We start from the raw sequence: 18289 nt of genomic DNA on the forward strand, positions 1-18289 counted from the left end.
GGACCTTTCCTCCCTGCAGGAGAGGCTCACCACCCGTTGGCTCCCAGCCTCCAGTCCCCACACCCCACTTTTCCCAACATACCCTCAAAGAGAGAGCCAGGCAGCTCTGTTTTCTGCTGTTTATTGACAGCTGACAGCAGCTCTCTGCCCAATCATCCCTCCCCACTTGCTGGAGCCCCAGTCTGGGTTGCCCACCAAGGAGAAGCCAGGGGGGAGCACATCCACTTAGGGGGAAGCTTCAGGTGTGAAAGTTGGAAGGGGCCTGATGCCTGGACACCCCTTAGCAGGCCCCCTCCACCAGCCGGCACCACAGTCGCTGGTTTTCAGGTTTAATTCTTTTTGTTTGTTTTAAAGAAATGGCAAAGTTGTGTCCAACACTTGTGGATCAGCAAACACAATAGAGGAGACCAGTCAGTACTTTTTGGGGGGGAGGAAAGGAGAGGAAAAAAGAGGGTGAGAATGACCAAACAACACAGCCTTGGACCATGAGCAGAGCATCTGTGGGAACTCCAGTGCGGTGGACTGGTGCCAGTGCAGGGCCCTGGGGAGGGAGGGTGTGGTGCACCCTCATGCACCTCTGCCCACAGCCTGTCACACTCCTGCACCCACACTGCTGATGCACAGCTGACATGCCCCATTCACCATGCTGCACACACAGCACACCCACACAGCAGCATCCCCAGGACGTGGCCTCAGCCAAGAGGGAGCCCTCTCCACGGTCTCAGTGGCATGGAGGACACAGACTATCAGCGAGCAAGGCACATCCTTCAAGTTCTTCAGACGCAGAGAAGTCACAATGGAGAAGGGCAGAAGAGACCTGGGCCAAACCCCAACCTCCCTGGACTTAGCCTCCTGTGTGTGCTAGTAGTCAGGGCCGTGGCCACTCCCAGGCAAAGGAAGGGAAGGACACAGGGTGGCCTGGGTCCCTGACAGCTTTTGTCTTGAACTGGATTCCAGTGTCCTTCCAGTTGGTAAATGGTTTTCTATAGAATCAATAATATTTTTTTTCTTTTTTTAAATATATATTTGTTAAAGTTATACCTTTTTGTTTCTCTGGGGAAATCTGCTTCAGCTCATTCCCAATAAATTAATACTCTTGATAGCTTATATGCTGGGGCCCAACCTTGGCCCCCTGCCCCTTGTGCTGCCCCGAGAGGCTGGCAGAGGTCCCCCAAAGGGCAGTTCTGTGCTGGGCAAGGGCCTGTGCTGTGCCATAGATTGGGGAGGGGTCCACAGCGGCTGTCCTCTCCCTTTTCCTCTTGAGCAAGGGAGAGGCTGCTCTTCACCCGCACCCACGGGGACCAGCCTGGGCTGGCACGGGCGGCAGGGCCCAGCAGTTATTGCACAGGGAGCAGCAGATAAGGGACGGGCATCGCGGGGCGGTGCGTCTGCCCAGAGCCCTTGGGGCCCCCTGGCCCGGTGGTCCTCTAGGCAGGCTAGGCCCAGGCCAGGGGCGGGAGTTGTGCTTGTGCGGGGGCTGGCAGCACGGCCCGCCCCGAGTCGGGTCCGCCCGCGCCCGGAGCTGCCCGTCCTGAGGTAAAGGTCAGTGTGCAGGCCGGAGCCAGGGCGCCTCGGGCCCGACATGGGCGGCCGCCTCACTCCAGCATGGCGTCCAGCTGGTCGGCCAGGTCGTCGAACATGCTGCCGATGTCGTCCAGGATGCTGCCGGTGCTCTTCTCTGCCACCGCGGACGGGCTGCGGGCGGCGCGCGTGAGCCAGGCGGAGCGCCCAGAGCCCCGCTCTCTGGCCCCGCCCGCCCGGCTCCCAGCCTCGCCCCGCCCTCCGGCCCCGCCCCGCCTCCGAGCCCTAGGGGCGCGCCCCACCTACCGCGGGCCCTGCCCGTCTTCCTGCCGTATCTTCTCCTCCACCGCCTGCAACGCGGCGGCCAGGCACGCGCTCGTCTCCTCCAGCTTTTGCCGCGCGCTGTCCCCGGGCGAGGCGCCGTCGGGGGCAATGGGGGCCCCGGCGGCAGCGGCGGCCGCAGCCCGCGGGGGCTTGGTGGGCACGTGCAGCGCGGGCGCACCCGGGGATGGAGGCTTGGCGGGGCTGGCGCTCAGTGAGGGTGGCGTGCTGGCCGGCTTTGCGAGGGCGGCTGGCGGCTGGCGCGCCGGCGAGGGCGCAGGCGATGGACTGGCGCTGCCCGACTGTAGCCCCGCCACGGTCTTGGAGGGTTTAGGCGCCGTGGGCGGCGGCGGCGGCTTGGGGGAGACGGGGGGCGGCGTGCCGTGGGCTCGCTTCACCTCTGCGGGGAGGATCACGCTGGCACCCAGGGCGAGCGCAAGCCCTGCTGCTGCGCCCCAGCTCCCACATGGTTAAGCCGAGACGCTGCCCCTCACTCCAGCCCTCCCGCGGCCCTCCGCTCTGCCACGTGCAAACCTGTTCGTATCACCGCTTCAGAACCCCCTTAACGTGTGACCTATTGCAGCCAGTTGCTTGAATGCCTAAGGCCCTTACACCTCTATCCTTCTACCTAGGAGCCTCCCCTGCCTCCTGCACCTGAGTAGTCCTCCTCTTGGAGGAGGTCAGGGTCCTCCCTGCACAGATGTACTGCTCATGGGTCTCTGTGCTTCCTTGACTGAGAGTCAAGTCCACCTTTCCTCTCCCTGGGCTGTGACAGTTGCCAGTGGTGGATGAATGAGAGAGGGCTGTGAACACTCCAATCCCACCCAGGCAGGCATCATCAAATCCAAGAAAAGGAAAATCCCTCTGATTTGGGGTCCTACTGCCTCTACTCACCCTGCCCTCCTGGCTCCCTGTACCTACCTGGGCTGCCAGGGCCTGGCAGTGGCACCTTCTTGGAGGCAGGTGTGGGTGAGCCCTGGATCTTGGGCACAGGCTGAGCCAAGACAGGTTTAGGAGAGACAGGTGGCTTTGCCGGCTTCCGGGCATCACTATCGGGCAAGGGAAGTGGGGGCAGGTGCATCAAGTCAGTGGGTGGGGGTTCAGCAGGTGGGGGTGGTGGGGGCAGCTCTGGGGCTCCAGCCTGCTCTGAAGCTGGTCTTCGGCGCATGGTGGCCGAGCCATTCTGGTACACGGACAGTGGTGGGGGTGGCTCAGGCCCAGCTTCCCTTTCCTTGGCCTTGGGCCTGCGCTTGACTGTGTCAGACTCTGTTAGGATGAACTTGACATTCTCCTGCTGACTCTGCTTGGCCCGGATGCGCCTCTTGAGCGTGGCACTGGCCTCCACCCTGGCCAGTGGTGGGCCCTCCACATTCGCTTCACCCTTGGCTGGACCTCGAGGCCGCTGCCGGGCTGCACCATCTTCCACAAAGTGGCCTTGATCTTCTGGCTCCCCTGGCCCTCTGCGGGCTGTGGCCAAAAGTCCAGTGACAGGCCCACTGAGTGTGCGGCGTCTGTTTACCACCTCACCATCAGGTCCAATGGCCTCTTTGTGCTTCACTGAGGCCAACACTGTGGCCACCCGGCCTGGCTCTGGACTGGCAGGCCGAGCTGTGGGGTGGCCCTCAGGTGGCCTTCTGGCAGCCCGTCCCCCACCCCCAATGGAAGACAGCTCAAGCATGGCCGCAATACTCTTCACGCTGCCGGCACTGCCCGTGTCCACACTGCCAGCCAGATCGCTGGCCCGCCGGCGCTGTGCCCGGACTCCCAGCCGGCCATCTTCTATCTCAACATCTGGAGCTGGCTCATCAGCCAGGTTGGCACTGGCCATGGCTGAGCTGGAGCGCTTGGGTGGAGGTGGTGGGGGTCCCTTCTTGCGGGGCCGCACAGCAAATGACTGGCTGCGGTTGACATTCTTGTCAGTGCCAGCAGGTGCCCTCACTGAGTGACTACGGCCTACTCGCCGCTGGACTGTGGCATAGGGTCCAGCAGCAGTGGGCACTAGCAGCTCATCTCGCTCAGGCTCACTGTCAGATGCTGCGTAACGATTCAGGCTGTGGGCACGCTTCTTGGGCCGACCTGGCTCCAAATCAGCCTCTGGGGGTAGGCACAGCGTGGGCACAGCCGCTGGCACAGGCGGGGGTGCAGGCCCTGGAGCAGCTGGCCCTACCTCCCCTTCCACAGGCTGGGGTAGCACATAAGCAAAGCCACGGTGGGTGGGTGACTGAGGCAGGGAGCGGGGTGACATGGGTCGCTCCGTTGGAGGCAGCAACTGTGGGGTGGGCTTCACCTTAGCAGTGGCTGGGGCTGGACCATGAGGTCCCCCGAGGGCCTGGGGAGAGCCTGGCTGGGCTTTGGTGGGAGTTTGAGGAGGCGTGAAGTGGCTGGCACCTGGTGGAAGGACCTGCCTTGGCTTGCCGGGAACTGGAGGCACACTTGCCCTCTTGATGCTGTGGCCATGGCGGCCAGGCCGGGCCTCCTTGGGTGGGGTTCCAGGAGCTAGTCCCTCATCCAGTAGGTACTCCTGGCTTCGTGACATGGGACTGCCAGGTCCAGGGGGCCCGTCGCCCAGCAGCTCCTGAGAGCTGCTCATGTGCCGAGCCCGTCCACCCAAGCTGGGCTCCTGCTGCATGGTAGCTCTTGGGGTGGGCGGCAGGTGGTTGGAGGGCTTCTCAGCAGCAGCGGCACCCACCTCTGTTGGGCCAGTCATGGCTGCCTGCAGCTCACCACTGAGCTCACTGTCTTGAAAAGTGGTCATCTTAGGAGACTGGCAGTCAGCTGGGGCAGGCTCAGGTGGGGGCGGTGACTCAATGGCCATCGTTTCAAGCGACTGGGGTGCCTTCCGGCGCAAGGGACCTCCCTCATACTTGGCGTATTCTGCTTTCTGCAGCTCTGCCAGCTTCCTCACTGCCAGCATCAACTTCTTCTGGTGTCCTGAGAGGGGAACACGGAGCAGGTCAAGCAGCCCCAGAGGAAGAGAGGGCAGGGGCTGGGGACAGAGCCTTACCGAGCTTGGTGATGCCAATCTCCTGCAGGTCCTCCCAGGTGATGTCAGTGATGAAGTCAATGTTCTCATAGCCGTTGTCCACCAGCACCTTGTAGTACTGGGCCAGGCCAATCATGGACAGCCACACAGCCAGGTTAGCCTACAGAGCAGGGGACACAGAGGGGCAGCCCAAGCCAGCTGCCCACACCTTGCCCAACTACTTGGAACAATTGGAAGAAGGAGCACTAGGCCAGCAGGGCACAGACAGACAGGAGGACAAATGGACAGGCCCAAGATGTCAGTATCGGAGACAATATAGGTGCAGATGCCCCAGGCCAGCTCCTTAGCACAGCCACCAGGCACTGTTGTGCACACACGAGTTAACATACGCAAATGGACACAGAGGGACCTATCCTCAGGACACTCTCCTTAGGTTTTAGGGGGAAGAAAACACTTCCTTGCCTGGTCAGGTGGCCAGGGGCACAGTGCCCTGAGGAAGCACCCATACACCGTGGACACAGACACACAGTGCTACCAGGATACAAGTACACCCTGCACACAGCACTCCCAGCCACACGCAGGCATCGCACCCCCTCCTGCCTCATGCTCACACTCCTGCCGTCTCCCTACCCACATCAGATTCGTGGTCACACATGTGCCACATACACACCACACAGTCATATCACATGTGTGTGCAAATATCCACAAAAGTCTTCACCAAGAACTGCCTGTTTCCTGAGCTTCCAGCTGGATGTCACTCATGCACCAACACAGCACCCTCAGTCACACTGGTGACAGAGTGAGGCGAGGCCCATGGGACCTACACATGCTCCTGAGAGGACCCCTGAGCTGCTGACTGAGTGGATAAGCCAGGAGGTGGGGTGGGGATGAATGCAGACCCACTTGTCACAGACCCAGGGCCCTGCAAGGGTTTGGGTGGCCACTGGCACTTCTCCCACTGATGACTGGAGGCCTGCAGCTCAGTGTATAGCCCAAAGAAACAGCATCAGATTGGGTGGCCGGGCCCACTTTCAGCAAGCCCAGAAACTGTCACTTGATATGGGCACATCCCTGTTAGCAACAGCATAGGCCATGGTCTGTGCAGGTACCATGAGAAGGTTAGTTAGCTGTTGTCACAGGCCAGCACACATGGTGGAGCCTGTGTACGAGCATGCAGTTGTCAGTGTCTTTTGGAGCACATGCCAGGGTGTAGCTGGCATATCCCGACATGGGCCCTCTGTAGCCTGCATGGATGCTCAATGGGCAGAGCTGAGCAGGTGCTGCCTGTGTATGGAGGGACACGCTACTGTTTTGAGGCTCCCCTCACCCTGAAAGGCCCCAGCCTAGGGGGCTGGTCCCAATGCCCTCATGGACAGAAGCTCTCCAGGCAACTCTCTGCTGGTGGGCCATCCACTGTCCACTTCCTAGAGCCCCAGAGGACAGGTAAGGGCTGGAGGCAGGGAGGCTGGCTGTCTATCTGTCTGCCAGTCCTGGCTCGACCACCAGGCTGTGGGGAGCCTTACAGGTTTGTGTTCAGGCAGCCAGTCAGGGATGCTCAGGCCGCTGATCTCTGCTGTGATCTTCTTCCGGTGGCCTGGCTTAGTGACACCAATGGCCGTGAGGTCCTAGGCACAGAAGAGGCCTGTTGGCAGGAGGCAGGGACCTGTCTTTGAAAAGGGGTGAGGTGGTCGGGTGGCTGCAACTACTCACCTCAGGAGTCATGCGGCTGATGGTGGGCAGGTCGTAGCCAGCGCTGGTGAAGTTGGGGGCGTAGAGCTGGAGCTGAAATGTGGCGAGCCACTGGCTGACTGCCTCGGCACTCTGGAAGACACAAGGCACCGGCTACAGCCCGCCCACGCCGGACCTGCTCCCCAGCCACCACAGCACCTCCTTCTTTGCTTGGCTGGCGGGCCACAGAGCGCTGATCTGCCATCCATGGTCCATCTGCAGCCAGGCCTGGGTGAGCCTGGCACCGGCGCTCCAGCTGCCGTCAGCACTCGACCTGCCATCCTTGACCCCGAGCATCCTCAGCCCTCCAGCCTTCTTCTGTGAGCTCCGCCAGGAGGGTGCATCCAGCTGCTGTTCATGTCACAGCCTCCCTATACTTCCCCCCATTCCTGCACCAAGGACACCCATACCATCTTGGGGAGGCAGGTAGTGTGGCCCCATGTGAGGGGGCTCTAGGGGACAGTGGCCTCAGTTTGGGCTGCTCGGTGCTCCACAGGCAGGGGTGCCTCGCCTCCTCTGCTGTGCAGGACTCAGCCATCAGTTCACACCTCCCAGCACACAGGCACATACATACACAACCCGCTGCACCCACACACACTCGTGTCTCACACCCATCCTCTTCCATCTGTGCAACCACACACATGCATATCTGTCTCATGGCTGCACCATTCCACACACACCCCTATGTACCTCCACAAGTGTGCACATGCTAGCTCACAGCCTACACAAGTGGACAACACCTATACACTCGTGTGTGCACATGTGACGCACACACAGACTAACAGACAGATAGAAGGACAGTCTGGCCTGTCGAAGCCCCTTGCCCCTGCTGTGGCCAGACCAGACAGGCTACGTGGGGGTTATTTAAACTGTCAGCCCCCACCCTCATGAGACCAGCCATGGGAGCCAGCTCAGGCCCTGTACCTTGCCCTCTGAGGAAGGCTCCAGCTTCTTGGGCAGCTGCTCTCCGTAGACTTGCCCAGTGTGGGCTGCTGGAGGTTGGGACCGGGCAGTACCTGGTAAAGACAGGGGATAGCAAGGCAGGGGCTGCTCAGGGTCACCTTCCTGGCAAGCCAGTGCAGCTAGGTCCTTGTTCTTACCTGTAGAGCCCTCTGGAGGCTTGATGGGACTGTCCCCTGGGCTGGTCTCAGAGACAGGCTTCTGGGAAAGCACCGTTGCCAGGAGCTACGACCGAGAAGCCAGCTCATCAGTGCTGCTCCAGGCCAGGCCACCATGGCTGCCCTGGCCCCAGCCACCACCCCGACTGACCTTGACCCCTTCAGAGCCTGCATGCAGGGCATGAGCTCCACTGCTTCGGCTACCAGCCACACTGCTCAAGTTGCCACTGCGGTCACCACCTGCCATCACAGGGAGCATAAGGTGCCCAGCAGAAGTGCCACCACCCCAGCCCTCCAAAGGACCCAGCACACCTGCAGAAGGCTTCCTTAGCACCCAGATCTCCTCTGGGGGTGCAGAGGGCCCTGACGAGCCACCTCCCTGGGGTGGGCTTGGCTCACTGCCTGCTCGGGAACCTGTAGGACAAGCACAGCTTCCCTGAGCTCCGGGTACACCCAGGTGGGCCCTGACACAGAGTGGGGCAGAGCAGAGGTGGCACACACATGCATGCACATACACACAGCTGAAAGACCCTCAGGAGACCCCAGATATTTCAGACCAAGAGAAAGTGGTCAAGGGAACCCAGAACCAGGTGTCCTGTGGTCCTGCAAGCAAAGGGGCTGAGGACTATTGGAGGATATGACCTTCTCTGAGCTGGGGCACAGGAAACAAGCTGCTCAGGAGCCCGAGGCCAGGGCTACCATCCAGGAACTAGATGACTATGGGTGACTGGCCATACCTCCTACTGCTCCCCTCTGCCCTCTTGCCCCACCTATCAATCTCCACATCCTCTGCAAAAGGCAAATGGATCCCCTGCCTCCCTGAAACCAGGTCAGGGGGCTTCCCAACCTGATCCTGCATTCCCTCCCCAACTCACTCTTCTTCAGCCAAGCTGCCCCTGCTGCCTCTGCTCCTCTAAGTGACAAGTTCCTTCCTGCCTCTGTGCCTTCCCATGTGTGGTTCCAGCTGCCTGAACTGCTCTGCTGGTAGACAGCCCCTCCTACCTCTCCCTAACTAAAGCCAGCCTCTCTCCGTGTTCTCTGGTTGGTATGCTCCCTCTGTGTTGACTTCGCTGTCTCTTGTTCCCTCCCACTCCACAGCAAGCCCCTTAAGAGCAAGAACAGTGTCTGAAACTCCTGTGTCCTTAATGGCCAGCTCCAACCAGAACATAGCAGGCATGCAATATTTGTGGAATAAATGAAGGAATGCATATAGGGAGCTGGCAAGGGGACAGCCCACAGGACACGCTGCTGGATCTGAGCAGCGGCTAGAAGGCTGACCCTGCCTTGTCACCAGCATGCCAGAGCATGTGTGTTGCTTTCTGGCCCCTATGCTCAGGCCCAGAGGCTCCTGTCTATAACCTCCCAGGGTTGGGAGAGACTTGCCTGCTCGCTTGATGATAGCCTCACCCAAAGAGGAAGGGAAGTAGCCCACTCGGTCATTGCCTGTTCTGTTGTCATGAATACAGCCCTTCCACCGGCCATCTGGATGCTGCTCCAGGACCTGGCCAAATATGTGGAGGAACATGCTCGGAGAGACATCCTTTCATGGGGGGCCTGCCCAGCACTCCTACCCTAAATGCTGTGGGAGGGTGTTCTGGGTAAGCCTGCCCCAGTCCCACCCACCCCTGCCACAGCAGCCCCCAGCATCCTCACTGTGATGATGTCCCCGGCCTTCACGTTGAGGCTGGTCAGATCATAATTGTTGCAATAATCCTTGGTCGCCCGGACCTGCAGGGCTGCCGAGGCCTCTGGGGATACAGGAGGTGGACGCCCCAGTCCTGCAAGCTGCCCACCCAGGCCCCGCCCCAGCCCTTGGCCCCATCTGGGCCCACCTCGCAGCAGCTGCTTGATCTCCTTGCTGGCCTGGGATGTGGTGAACTGATGCACAATGTCCAGTGCCGTCTGGCTATAGGTGTTCCTCACCTGGGCATTGATCCCGCTCTGTGGAAGGGCAAGGCCCTGTCAGGAGCCCCATGCCCCTGCCTGGACCCCATTTCCCCCACGCCCTAGACTCACATCCAATAGCAGTCGAACAACTTCCGTCTTCCCACAGAGTGCAGCCTCGTGCAGGGCCGTGCCAGACTTGGTCTGGCGGTTAATGTCAATGCCGGCTTGGAGGAGGAGTCTGGTGGCAAGAGCCAGCAGGGCCTTTAGCAGGAACTCTCCTCCCCAGCACCCTCAGGTCAGGCCTCAGTTCCTGGGTCCCCAACTGCCTGCTCAGGTCAGAGGTCAAGCTAGCTCTGCCCTCTGTCACTGACTATAATCGTATCTGATGTTTACCAAGCACCTGTCAAAGTGTCCATCCCTTGCTGACCCCCAAGGTTATTTTCTTGTCTAGTTCTGATGTAGTCCCTGTGAGCTCCACTGTATGGATGAAGAAACTGAGGTTCAAACAAGTTAAGTGCCTCTCTGAGCTCAACCAGCAAATGGCAGGGCCAGGATAGATTCTAGGCTGACAAGATATAGAAGACCCTTCCCCAGCTGGGCACAATGGCCTGTAATCCCAGCTACCTGGGAGGCTGAGGCAGGAGGTTCAAAGCCAACCTCAGTAACTTAGTGAGCCCCTACACAACTTAGTGAGACTCTGCCTCAAAATTTAAAAGGGAGAGGCAGGGGGACAGGAACTGTGGCTCAGTGGTTAAGTGCCCCTGAGTTCAATCTCTGGTATCTATCAATCAATCGATCGATCAATCAATTACAAATAGGGCTGGGGAGGTAGCTCAGTGGCAAAGCACCCTAGGTTAAATCTCCAATACCAAAAAAAGGAAACAAACAAACCCCTTTCCCAGTCCCTCCTGCTTGTCCTTTAATCGGCAGCTGAAGGCCATACTCAGAAGCCTGACCATAACACTATGGCTTCTGGGAGGCTCCTCTTATCCCCAGGCCAGAGGAAGGAACCCTGAGCTCCTGGATGCTGAAGCCCCAGGGATCCTGAGGTTTGGTCCTGTCCCTGTTAATAGCCATACCTGATGATGTCAATGTGACCATTCTTGGCTGCCAGGTGCAGGGGGCTGGTGCCGTTGGGGTCAGTGGTGTCTCCTGGGCGGGGCTCCAGCAAGGCCGCACACATGTTGCTGCTCAGGAGCAGCTGGACCACCTTGAAGGAGGGGTCAGGGCAGGTAGGCCCTGGCTTGGGGCTTCCCCAACCCCCATCCCAGGTGAAGAGGACAGGTAGGTGGAGTCCCACTCAGCTCCCTGAGGAGACTTACCCCAACACGGCCGAACTCACAGGCCAGGTCCAGGGGCGTCTTCCCAGAGTTGTCCACCATGCATGGGTTGGATTGGTGCTGTAGCAGCATCTCTGACTGCAGGCCCATGGCACAGTCAGTCCCAGGCATCACCAGCCCCACTGCCCTGCCCACCCTGCCACCCCATACAGCCTCACCACATCATAATGACCGTGCTGGGCCGCCAGGTGCAGGGGGATGTGGCCCTCATCAGATGGGATGTTCACCGCCGAGCCCGCCTTCAGCACCAGTTTCATGGGCTCCTTCCGGCCTTGCCAGGCTGCATAGTGCAAAGGCCGCATGCCTGGGAGCAGCAGGGCTGTTGGGAGCTGACCCCTGACCCAGAATACAACCCTGATCTTATAACATCCTGCTTTGATGGAGATATCAGCCATCTAGGCTGCAAGGACCCCACCCTGACTTTGACCCCCTGCCCTTGGCCTTGAGGCCCTGGAGCAGGCTTGCCTTTGTTGTCCTTGATGTCCACAGCAGCCTGAGCCTCCAGCAGCAGGGTGATTAGTTCTGTGTTGCCATTCAGGGCTGCATGGTGCAGGGCTGAGAAGCTGAGCAGGCAAAGGACAAGTCTAGGAGAGGACCAGGCACCTGGCCTTGCCCAGAGCCTACCTAACCCATGGTGCCACCACCTGGCTGAGAGAACTCACCCATCTGGATCCTGGAAGTTGACATTGATCTTCTTGGTGGATCCTAGGAGTTCTGGGGGAAGAAGGAGACATGGTTGAGGGGAGGCTCTGCCCGGCCCCTCCAGGTAGCCTAAAAGCAGGGGAGGTGGTGGCCAACTCCCTGGTGGGCTCTAATCAGGGTCTTAGTCTATAAACATGCACTTGGTTCCAGGTGCCAACTTTTGGGGCCTTAGTTTCCCATTGCACAGAGATAGGGAGCGGGTGTTCACTGAACTAAGCACTGCGGGCTGTCCTGACCTGGGAGCAGGAAACAAGACCATGCACCCACATGGGCTTACACATGTGCACACACACCCCCTCCCTCAGGACGCTGGCTGAGCACCTGCCACTGGTGGGAGGGAGAGAGCCAGCCCCATCTGTCTCTCAGAAGGACCCAGATGGGGCCGGGGGTGGTCAGGGAGACTGGAACACCGGAAATGGGGTATCTCTGGGGGAAAAGTTGATACAGCTCCCCACTGCCATCCCTAGATGGCCCTGGGGAGGAGCTTTACACCTGGAGGGCAGAAAGGGAAGCAGGCAAGCAATCCAGGACACTAAGCAATCCCATGTTGGCCTCCCTGCTCCACAGGGTCGTGCCAGGGTCGTGCTCAGACCCCAGGCTCAAACCTTCTAAAGCCCTGAAGGGACAACAGCTTCCCTTTGGGGCTAAGTCTCCTCCTGGGACCTCTCTCATCCTGGCTTCACCAGCTGCCTACCAGAGGAGGAGAGCCCACCAATGCCTTCCCAGTGGGCTCAAGTCCACCAGGACCTGGGCCAACCCCCTGCCTGTCTGGGCCATGGTTACATAACCCGTTTGTGGGTCAGTCACTCCATGAGGTGGGGCTGGCAAGACAGAAGCCCCTTTGTCCAGGCCCAGGACAGGAGTGGGGGTGGGGACCTGAGGGCAAGGGATCCAAGGGAGTCGAGTCACAGAGACCCGGCTGCAGGGCTCTGCTCTGGCACAGACTCGGCTGTGGGACACAGGGTGTGGGTCCCCCAGTGACTCTCTTGAAATCCATGAAGTCAGAGGGACCTGAACTCATCTTTACTTAGTCACTTAGTAGCCTGTGGCCCTGGCCTCTGGCTTCCCCCATGAGCAGAGAAAGGCAGCAGGCCATGCCGAGGCGCAAGGGCATTTCCGGACAGCAGGCACTATAAATGCTAGCCGTGCGGGAATCCCACCCCCGCCATCCCGTGGGGGTCTCCTGGGCAGAGTGAAGGCATTTCTACTCTCCAGCCATCCCCTCTGCTCAGACGCTGCTGGCGCCAATATCCATCTCAGTTGGCAACAGAGCCGCTCTCCCCATCCGTGGCTGAGGCCACAGCCTTGGAGTCTAGCTGGGGTCTTTCTCAGGCAGTTATGTAGTGTCCTCAGGTCAATCCCATCTACTTCAATGCCACTTCAAGGCTCACTCTGAGCACACTCAGGATCCTTCACTGCTCAGCTTCTCACCATGTCATGGTCACCAGGGACACTGCTCCCAGGACCCCTAACTACCCTTGCCTCCCCACCAGCGTCCCTACTCTCTCCCTGTGCCACTTGATCTGTCCTCTGTACCCACTAGTCAAAGCCCAGGAGACCCTCCAGCGCCCATCTCACTGGGTGGAGACTAGAGTCAGACAATGGCGTTGCAAGACACGCTCCCTGCTCTTCTCCGACCTCTCCACCTTCCTTGATGTTCCTTCCACGTAGGCTGCGCTGCCATGGGGCCTCAGGACCTTTGCACACATGGAGTCTAAGTGTGGACTACTCTTCCCGCGTTGTCCCCATGGTGCTCCCTTCACACCCCCCCAGGTACAGAGGCTGCCTGCTCAGCAGGGCACTCCATGGCAACCCTTCCCCTCCCACATCTGCTGTATTCTTCTCTTTAGCCCTCTTGCTGCCCCCTTGACACATCTACTTATTAACATCCACACCATCCCTCTCTACCATTGAACTATATGCTCCCAGAGGACAAGGGCTCTTGTCCACTGTGCTCAAAGCTGCACCCTCAGTGGCTGAAACAGCACCTGCCACTACCAGATGCTTAGTCAGTCACTGAACTGATATGCATGTTCCATACAGTGTCCATCACCAGGGCCAGCTTCATGAGCATGTGACTGCACGGTTGCCTGAAATTTGATTTTCCAGTACTGGGGATTGCACCCAGGGGTGTTCTATCACTGGACTATATCCCTAGCCATTTCTTTTGCTTTCTGTCTTTCCGTCTTTTTTTTTTTCTTTTTCTTTCTTTCTTTCTTTTTTCTTTTTTTGTGTGTGTAGTACCAGGGATCAAACCCAGGAGGCACTTAACCATTGAGTCACATCCTCAGCCCTTTTTTATTTTTTATTAGAGACAAGGTCTTGTTGAGTTGCTTAGGCCTCACTAAATTGTGAGGCAGGCTTTGAACTCATGATCCTCCCGCCTCAGCCTCCCCAGTCACTGGGATTACTGGGATTGAATTTAGGGAGACTCAACCACTGAGCCACATCCCCAGCCCCATCTTATATTTAGAGACAGGGTCTCACTGAGTTGCTAAGGGCTTTGCCATGGCTGAGGCTGGCTTTGAACTTGTGATCCTCTTGTCTCAGCCTCCAGAACTGCTGGGATTACAGGTATGCACCACGGCACCGGCTCTATTTTTTATTTTAAGATAGGGTCTCCTCGCCAAGTTGCTGGGCTCTAATTTACAATCCTTGTGTGTCAGCCTCCCAGCTACCTAGGATTACAGGCATGAACCACCTATGCCCAGATGAAATTTAATTTCTGGATAAGGGCCCTGCATTTTCATTTTGTATAGGGCCCTATAAACTATGTGGCTGGACCTGCCATGAGCTGTGAGGAGTGAGGACATCTAACCCAGGGTGATGTTTAGGATGCTCTGCCCCCTACTCTTCTGAACTCCAATGTAGCTAGCTTTTAGCACATTCCAAGACTTCCCAAAGCCAGGCCCTCTCTTCCCTCCTACGTGGGGCCTCCAGGCAGCTGTGGATGAGACTGGAGCCTACAGCCAAGTCTTCCTGCTCACCTGGCCACACCTGCAGGTGCTGACAGTTCAGATGGGCTTGGAAGCCAAAGTCCAGAAAGTGACATGGGCACCAGTGGGGAGGAGTCTCCATTACAAAAGGGACCACCCCCACCAGAGGGGGGTCACTTTACTAAGGTCATCTGCCTGTAGTCTCATCAGGAAGAAAAGTGGTGACAGGAGATAGAGAGCAGGCTGATGTCTCAGGAGGCCTCATACTGCCTGCAGGGGACACTAGGTACCCAGGAGGGTCCCAGGACTGAAGAGGGCCTAGGACTGGGAAGGCTGTCCCACACAGAGACAGTTTCTCTGAGTGAAGCAGAAGTGTGGCTGAAAAGGGCTGGGGAAGTGGGGTAGGGCAATTGGGGGGCCAAGCTGAATGTCCTGGGAGGCCCTTTCCCTGAGGTCACAAAGTCCTATGCATTCTATATCAGTAAAAACTCCGCTCTCCAATCTGCCCTATAGCTTGGGACTCCATTTCTCATGACCCTCGCCCTCTAATGGCTCTCCTGAGACTACCCCAACCTTTGGGGTCAGATCCACACTCCAGGCTGGAAGGAAACTCTTAGGGGGCCAAGGTGAGAAGGAGGCCTGCAGAGGCCCAGGGTGTTCAGGGAATTCCTCCAGGACGTCCTGGGGAAGGGAGGTTGGGCTAGAGGCCAGGGAAGGGCTCTTCCATGGCAGCAGAAGGGCAGCCCTGGCCCTGCATTTTCCCTTCCAAGCAGTCTCTTCTTCCTCAAGGACAATTGCTGAGTGTGCGTGTGTGTGCAAGGGGAGGCTCCCTTCAAGGCAGGGTGGGGGGCTGACAGAGCCTGGGGTGACAGCAGCTGTCGGGCAGAAGGAAGGAGAGGGATCAAGGACACAAGCATGGTGGGAACACCTCTGGGATCCTTGAGGGGGGCTTGAGGACAGTGCTGGATGCCCCCCGCCCAGTGGCCTAAACTCCAGCTGTACTTTGCTGAATCAAAATACATCTTACTCCAAAGCAGGCCAGCGTTGCCATGACAACTGTGCTAATTCATGGAGGGATTTCTCTGTCTGATTTATTACACCCGCCCCTGTGAGTCAGAGAGCACAGATACAGGGGGCCAGGGCAGGTGTCTCTCCTGCCCCAGAGACCATACTAGCCTCAGGCAGAGGTAGAGACCCAGTTGGAGGCAAAGCCCCCCTCACCTCCCCAGGGTGGCAGAATGGCCTGGACTTCCTGTTGTCAAGGGAAGCCATCACAGTTGGCATTTGCTGAGTGTTTACAAGTGCCTGGGCTTCATTGCCCTCTCACTGTTCTCATGACACTGCTATGAGGTGGGGAACCCAGAATCCCATCCTACAGATGAGGAGACTGAGGCCCAAGGAGCCAGTTATTTGCACCCAAGGACACATGGCCACTAGGTGGAAGCCTATACCTTGCCTCCTTAGAAGCCCTCCTTTTCTCAGCTCTGAGGCCCTGAAATCAACCCAATAAGCAGAGCCTCCCAGCCCTGGGAGATAGAAGCAGGGCCAACCTGGTGCCTACAAGGCATGCGTGCCCTTCGCTTTGACTATACAAAGTGGTCAGGAGTTAGCCAGGCAGGGCTGTTGGGGGCAGTGTTCCTGGGGCTCAAGAACCTACCCCTCAAGGCAGTCCCATATCTCAGCATCCCTTTGGAGAAAAAGGAGGGGGGCCGCCCCAGCTTACACAGTCCATGGGGTGGGGAGTGAGGACGCTTCTCCACACATGCCAACCTGCAGAGCCCTACCAGAGCCGGTACAGGTGCCCTGACACACTGACACGGTCATACGTGCGCAGCCGCACACGCTGCTGGTCCACACGCCCATCCATCCATCTCCTGTGGCCTCCAGGGAGGCTCTGAGCTGAGCCCGGATGAGTGCTGGGATCTGGGCTCCAAGCTCCCAACCCTTCCCTGGGGCCTCCACAGTGCAAGCTAGGGAAGGACAGTGGGGGCCTCCATTCCCTCAAGCTCCCCTTTTGCATCAGGGAAACCAGGGAGGACCAGGGTCTGTTGGTTCAGGCCTGAGCAGTGGGCTCACAGCGCTTGTCTCCCAGGTGGCACCTGCTTAGAGCCCAGACTGCCCTGGGCTGGGCGACCTTGGGCCTCTGCTGTTATCAATAAACAGCCCCCCAGGCCATGCCTGGGCAGCCACACCCCCAGCATGGTCCTCCCCCCCCCCCAACCCCAAGTCTGTTATTAAACATGGGGTGGGGAGAGAGGTCTGACAGGGATTGTAAGTCCCCAGGTCGCCCCTCATTGCAGGGGCCCCCTCCCTCTCTCCGTGGTGTGTGAGTGTGTGGGGGCAATAGCCTCGCCCTTTAAAGGCCCCAGCTGAGACCTCCAGCCTTCAGCCCGCAACCTGGGAAGGGAGGGGCCAGAGGCAGAGAGGGAGGGATGCGAAAGCCTGCGGCCGGCCGAGAGGTGGGTGCCGCAGGTGCCCGCTGAGGGGACAGCGGGTCGGCGGCGCTTGGTGCCGCCCCTCCTCCAGCGCTGGGGGAACGACCGAGGGTCTGGGTGCTGCTGGCCCCGCCCCGCCCCCGGGGACCCGCGGCATCCCCTCCCCTCCTTGCTCCGGGGAGGTGGGGGCCCCGCCGGCCGCTCGCGCCCCCCGCACTCACTGGCCTTCCCCGGCCGCGGCCTCTGCAGCAGCCTCTGCGCGGTCCCCACGTCCTCCGCCTTCACCGCCTGCACCAGCTCCTGCTCCTTCCCCATGGCGCGGCCGGGCCGCAGAGACGCAGCGCGCTCCGTGCGCTCGGCGGCTCAGAGGCGGCGGCGGCCCCGCGGCTGCGACCGCATCCTCTCCGCGCCGCGCCGCCTGCGCCGCCCGCCGCCCTGCGCCCTCCCGGGCTCGGGCTCGGGCTCGGGCTCGGGCGCCCAGGGGCGGGCAACGCGTCACGGGCGGGGGGCGGCCCGGGGGCGGCGGCCGGCGGCGGGCGCGGACGCGGGGCGGGGGCGCGGCACCTGCGCCGCCTCCCGGACGCCTGGGTCCGCTTCTGCGGCCGCTGACCTCCGTCAGCCAGCGCCGGCCGCGCGCCCGGCTCCGTGGCTCCGCCCCCGCACCGGGCCCTTCCCCCAGACGCCCCCTCCCCACGTGCGGGACCGCGGGTCGGTCCTTCTGCGGACGGCGGGGTCCTGGGACGACCGTCAGGGGCTGGGGTGGACCGCGCCGGGGGTGGGCCGTGGAGCCCCGACGCGACGGCGGCGCGAGGCTGAGCCTGGGAGAGGCTTCCAGAGGCTGCAGGACCCAAGGGGGAGGGACTCGGAGGCAGTGAGCGGGCGGGGACCCGGGCACCCGTGGCACCGGAGCCGGGCCGCCAGAGGCTGTCAGACGTCTCTGGCCCGCGGTTCCCGTGGGAGGTGTCGAGGGATTGTGAAGAGGAATCTCCCAATAATGAATTCGGTGTCAGGGAACCCTCATCCCCTCCCCCCAACTACACCTTCTTCCCCAGCAGCCTCTGGCTTCTCTCCACAAACAATGCCGGGGACAGCAGTCCCCTTAGGACAGCGAAGGGAGCTCCACTCGCCCATCCCCAGCACCAAAAAGAGCCCTGGCCCCAGCCTGCTTTCTCTGCAGCTGCAGCAGGACAGCCCCAGGCAGGACAGTTGCATCTGACAGGTGCTGGAATCTCCACCTCCAAAGGTCTCACCCTTCTCACCTCCTGCCTGAAGGCCAGCCCAGCCCTGGGTCAGGCCTTCTCCTTGACATGCCTGCAGC

The 18289-nt window shown here is 60.0% G+C and overlaps 1 protein-coding gene across 7 annotated transcripts; it reads right to left on the reverse strand.

Moving 5' to 3' along the window:
- Nucleotides 1–105: 105 nt before the first annotated feature.
- Nucleotides 106–17433, reverse strand: Caskin1 (CASK interacting protein 1). Of its 7 annotated transcripts, none has more exons than XM_078024441.1 (20): nucleotides 17193–17431; nucleotides 11561–11612; nucleotides 11364–11461; nucleotides 11057–11234; nucleotides 10881–10976; nucleotides 10638–10768; nucleotides 9688–9796; nucleotides 9504–9612; nucleotides 9325–9419; nucleotides 9055–9172; nucleotides 7984–8085; nucleotides 7823–7911; nucleotides 7654–7738; nucleotides 7478–7569; nucleotides 6536–6646; nucleotides 6349–6450; nucleotides 4847–4985; nucleotides 2764–4773; nucleotides 1828–2242; nucleotides 106–1695 (listed from the first exon to the last, which is right to left on the reverse strand). In XM_078024441.1, exons 4-20 carry the CDS (start codon nucleotides 11198–11200, stop codon nucleotides 1596–1598), a joined length of 4047 nt encoding a protein of 1348 aa, XP_077880567.1. In that variant the 5' UTR covers nucleotides 11201–11234; nucleotides 11364–11461; nucleotides 11561–11612; nucleotides 17193–17431; the 3' UTR covers nucleotides 106–1595. The 7 variants fall into 7 exon arrangements, with proteins under 7 accessions (XP_077880567.1, XP_077880569.1, XP_077880566.1 ...); XM_078024443.1 differs by having other exon boundaries at nucleotides 11057–11202; nucleotides 17193–17417; XM_078024440.1 differs by having other exon boundaries at nucleotides 7823–8085; nucleotides 17193–17432.
- Nucleotides 17434–18289: the final 856 nt, after the last annotated feature.

Source organism: Ictidomys tridecemlineatus, chromosome 10 (assembly GCF_052094955.1).
Source record: "Ictidomys tridecemlineatus isolate mIctTri1 chromosome 10, mIctTri1.hap1, whole genome shotgun sequence".
Classification (NCBI taxonomy): domain Eukaryota; kingdom Metazoa; phylum Chordata; class Mammalia; order Rodentia; family Sciuridae; genus Ictidomys; species Ictidomys tridecemlineatus.

What these genes read in the sequence shown, in the direction of transcription:
- Caskin1 (XM_078024442.1), bottom strand. Translation starts at nt 17,286, where the DNA reads ATGGGGAAGGAGCAGGAGCTGGTGCAGGCGGTGAAGGCGGAGGACGTG. An exon ending in GATCAAGCAGCTGCTGCGAG is followed by an intron (nt 9,420 to 9,503) that starts GTGGGCCCAGAT and finishes CTGTATCCCCAG; the next exon opens with AGGCCTCGGCAGCCCTGCAG. An exon ending in GCCTCCAGAGGGCTCTACAG is followed by an intron (nt 7,570 to 7,653) that starts GTAAGAACAAGG and finishes TGTCTTTACCAG; the next exon opens with GTACTGCCCGGTCCCAACCT.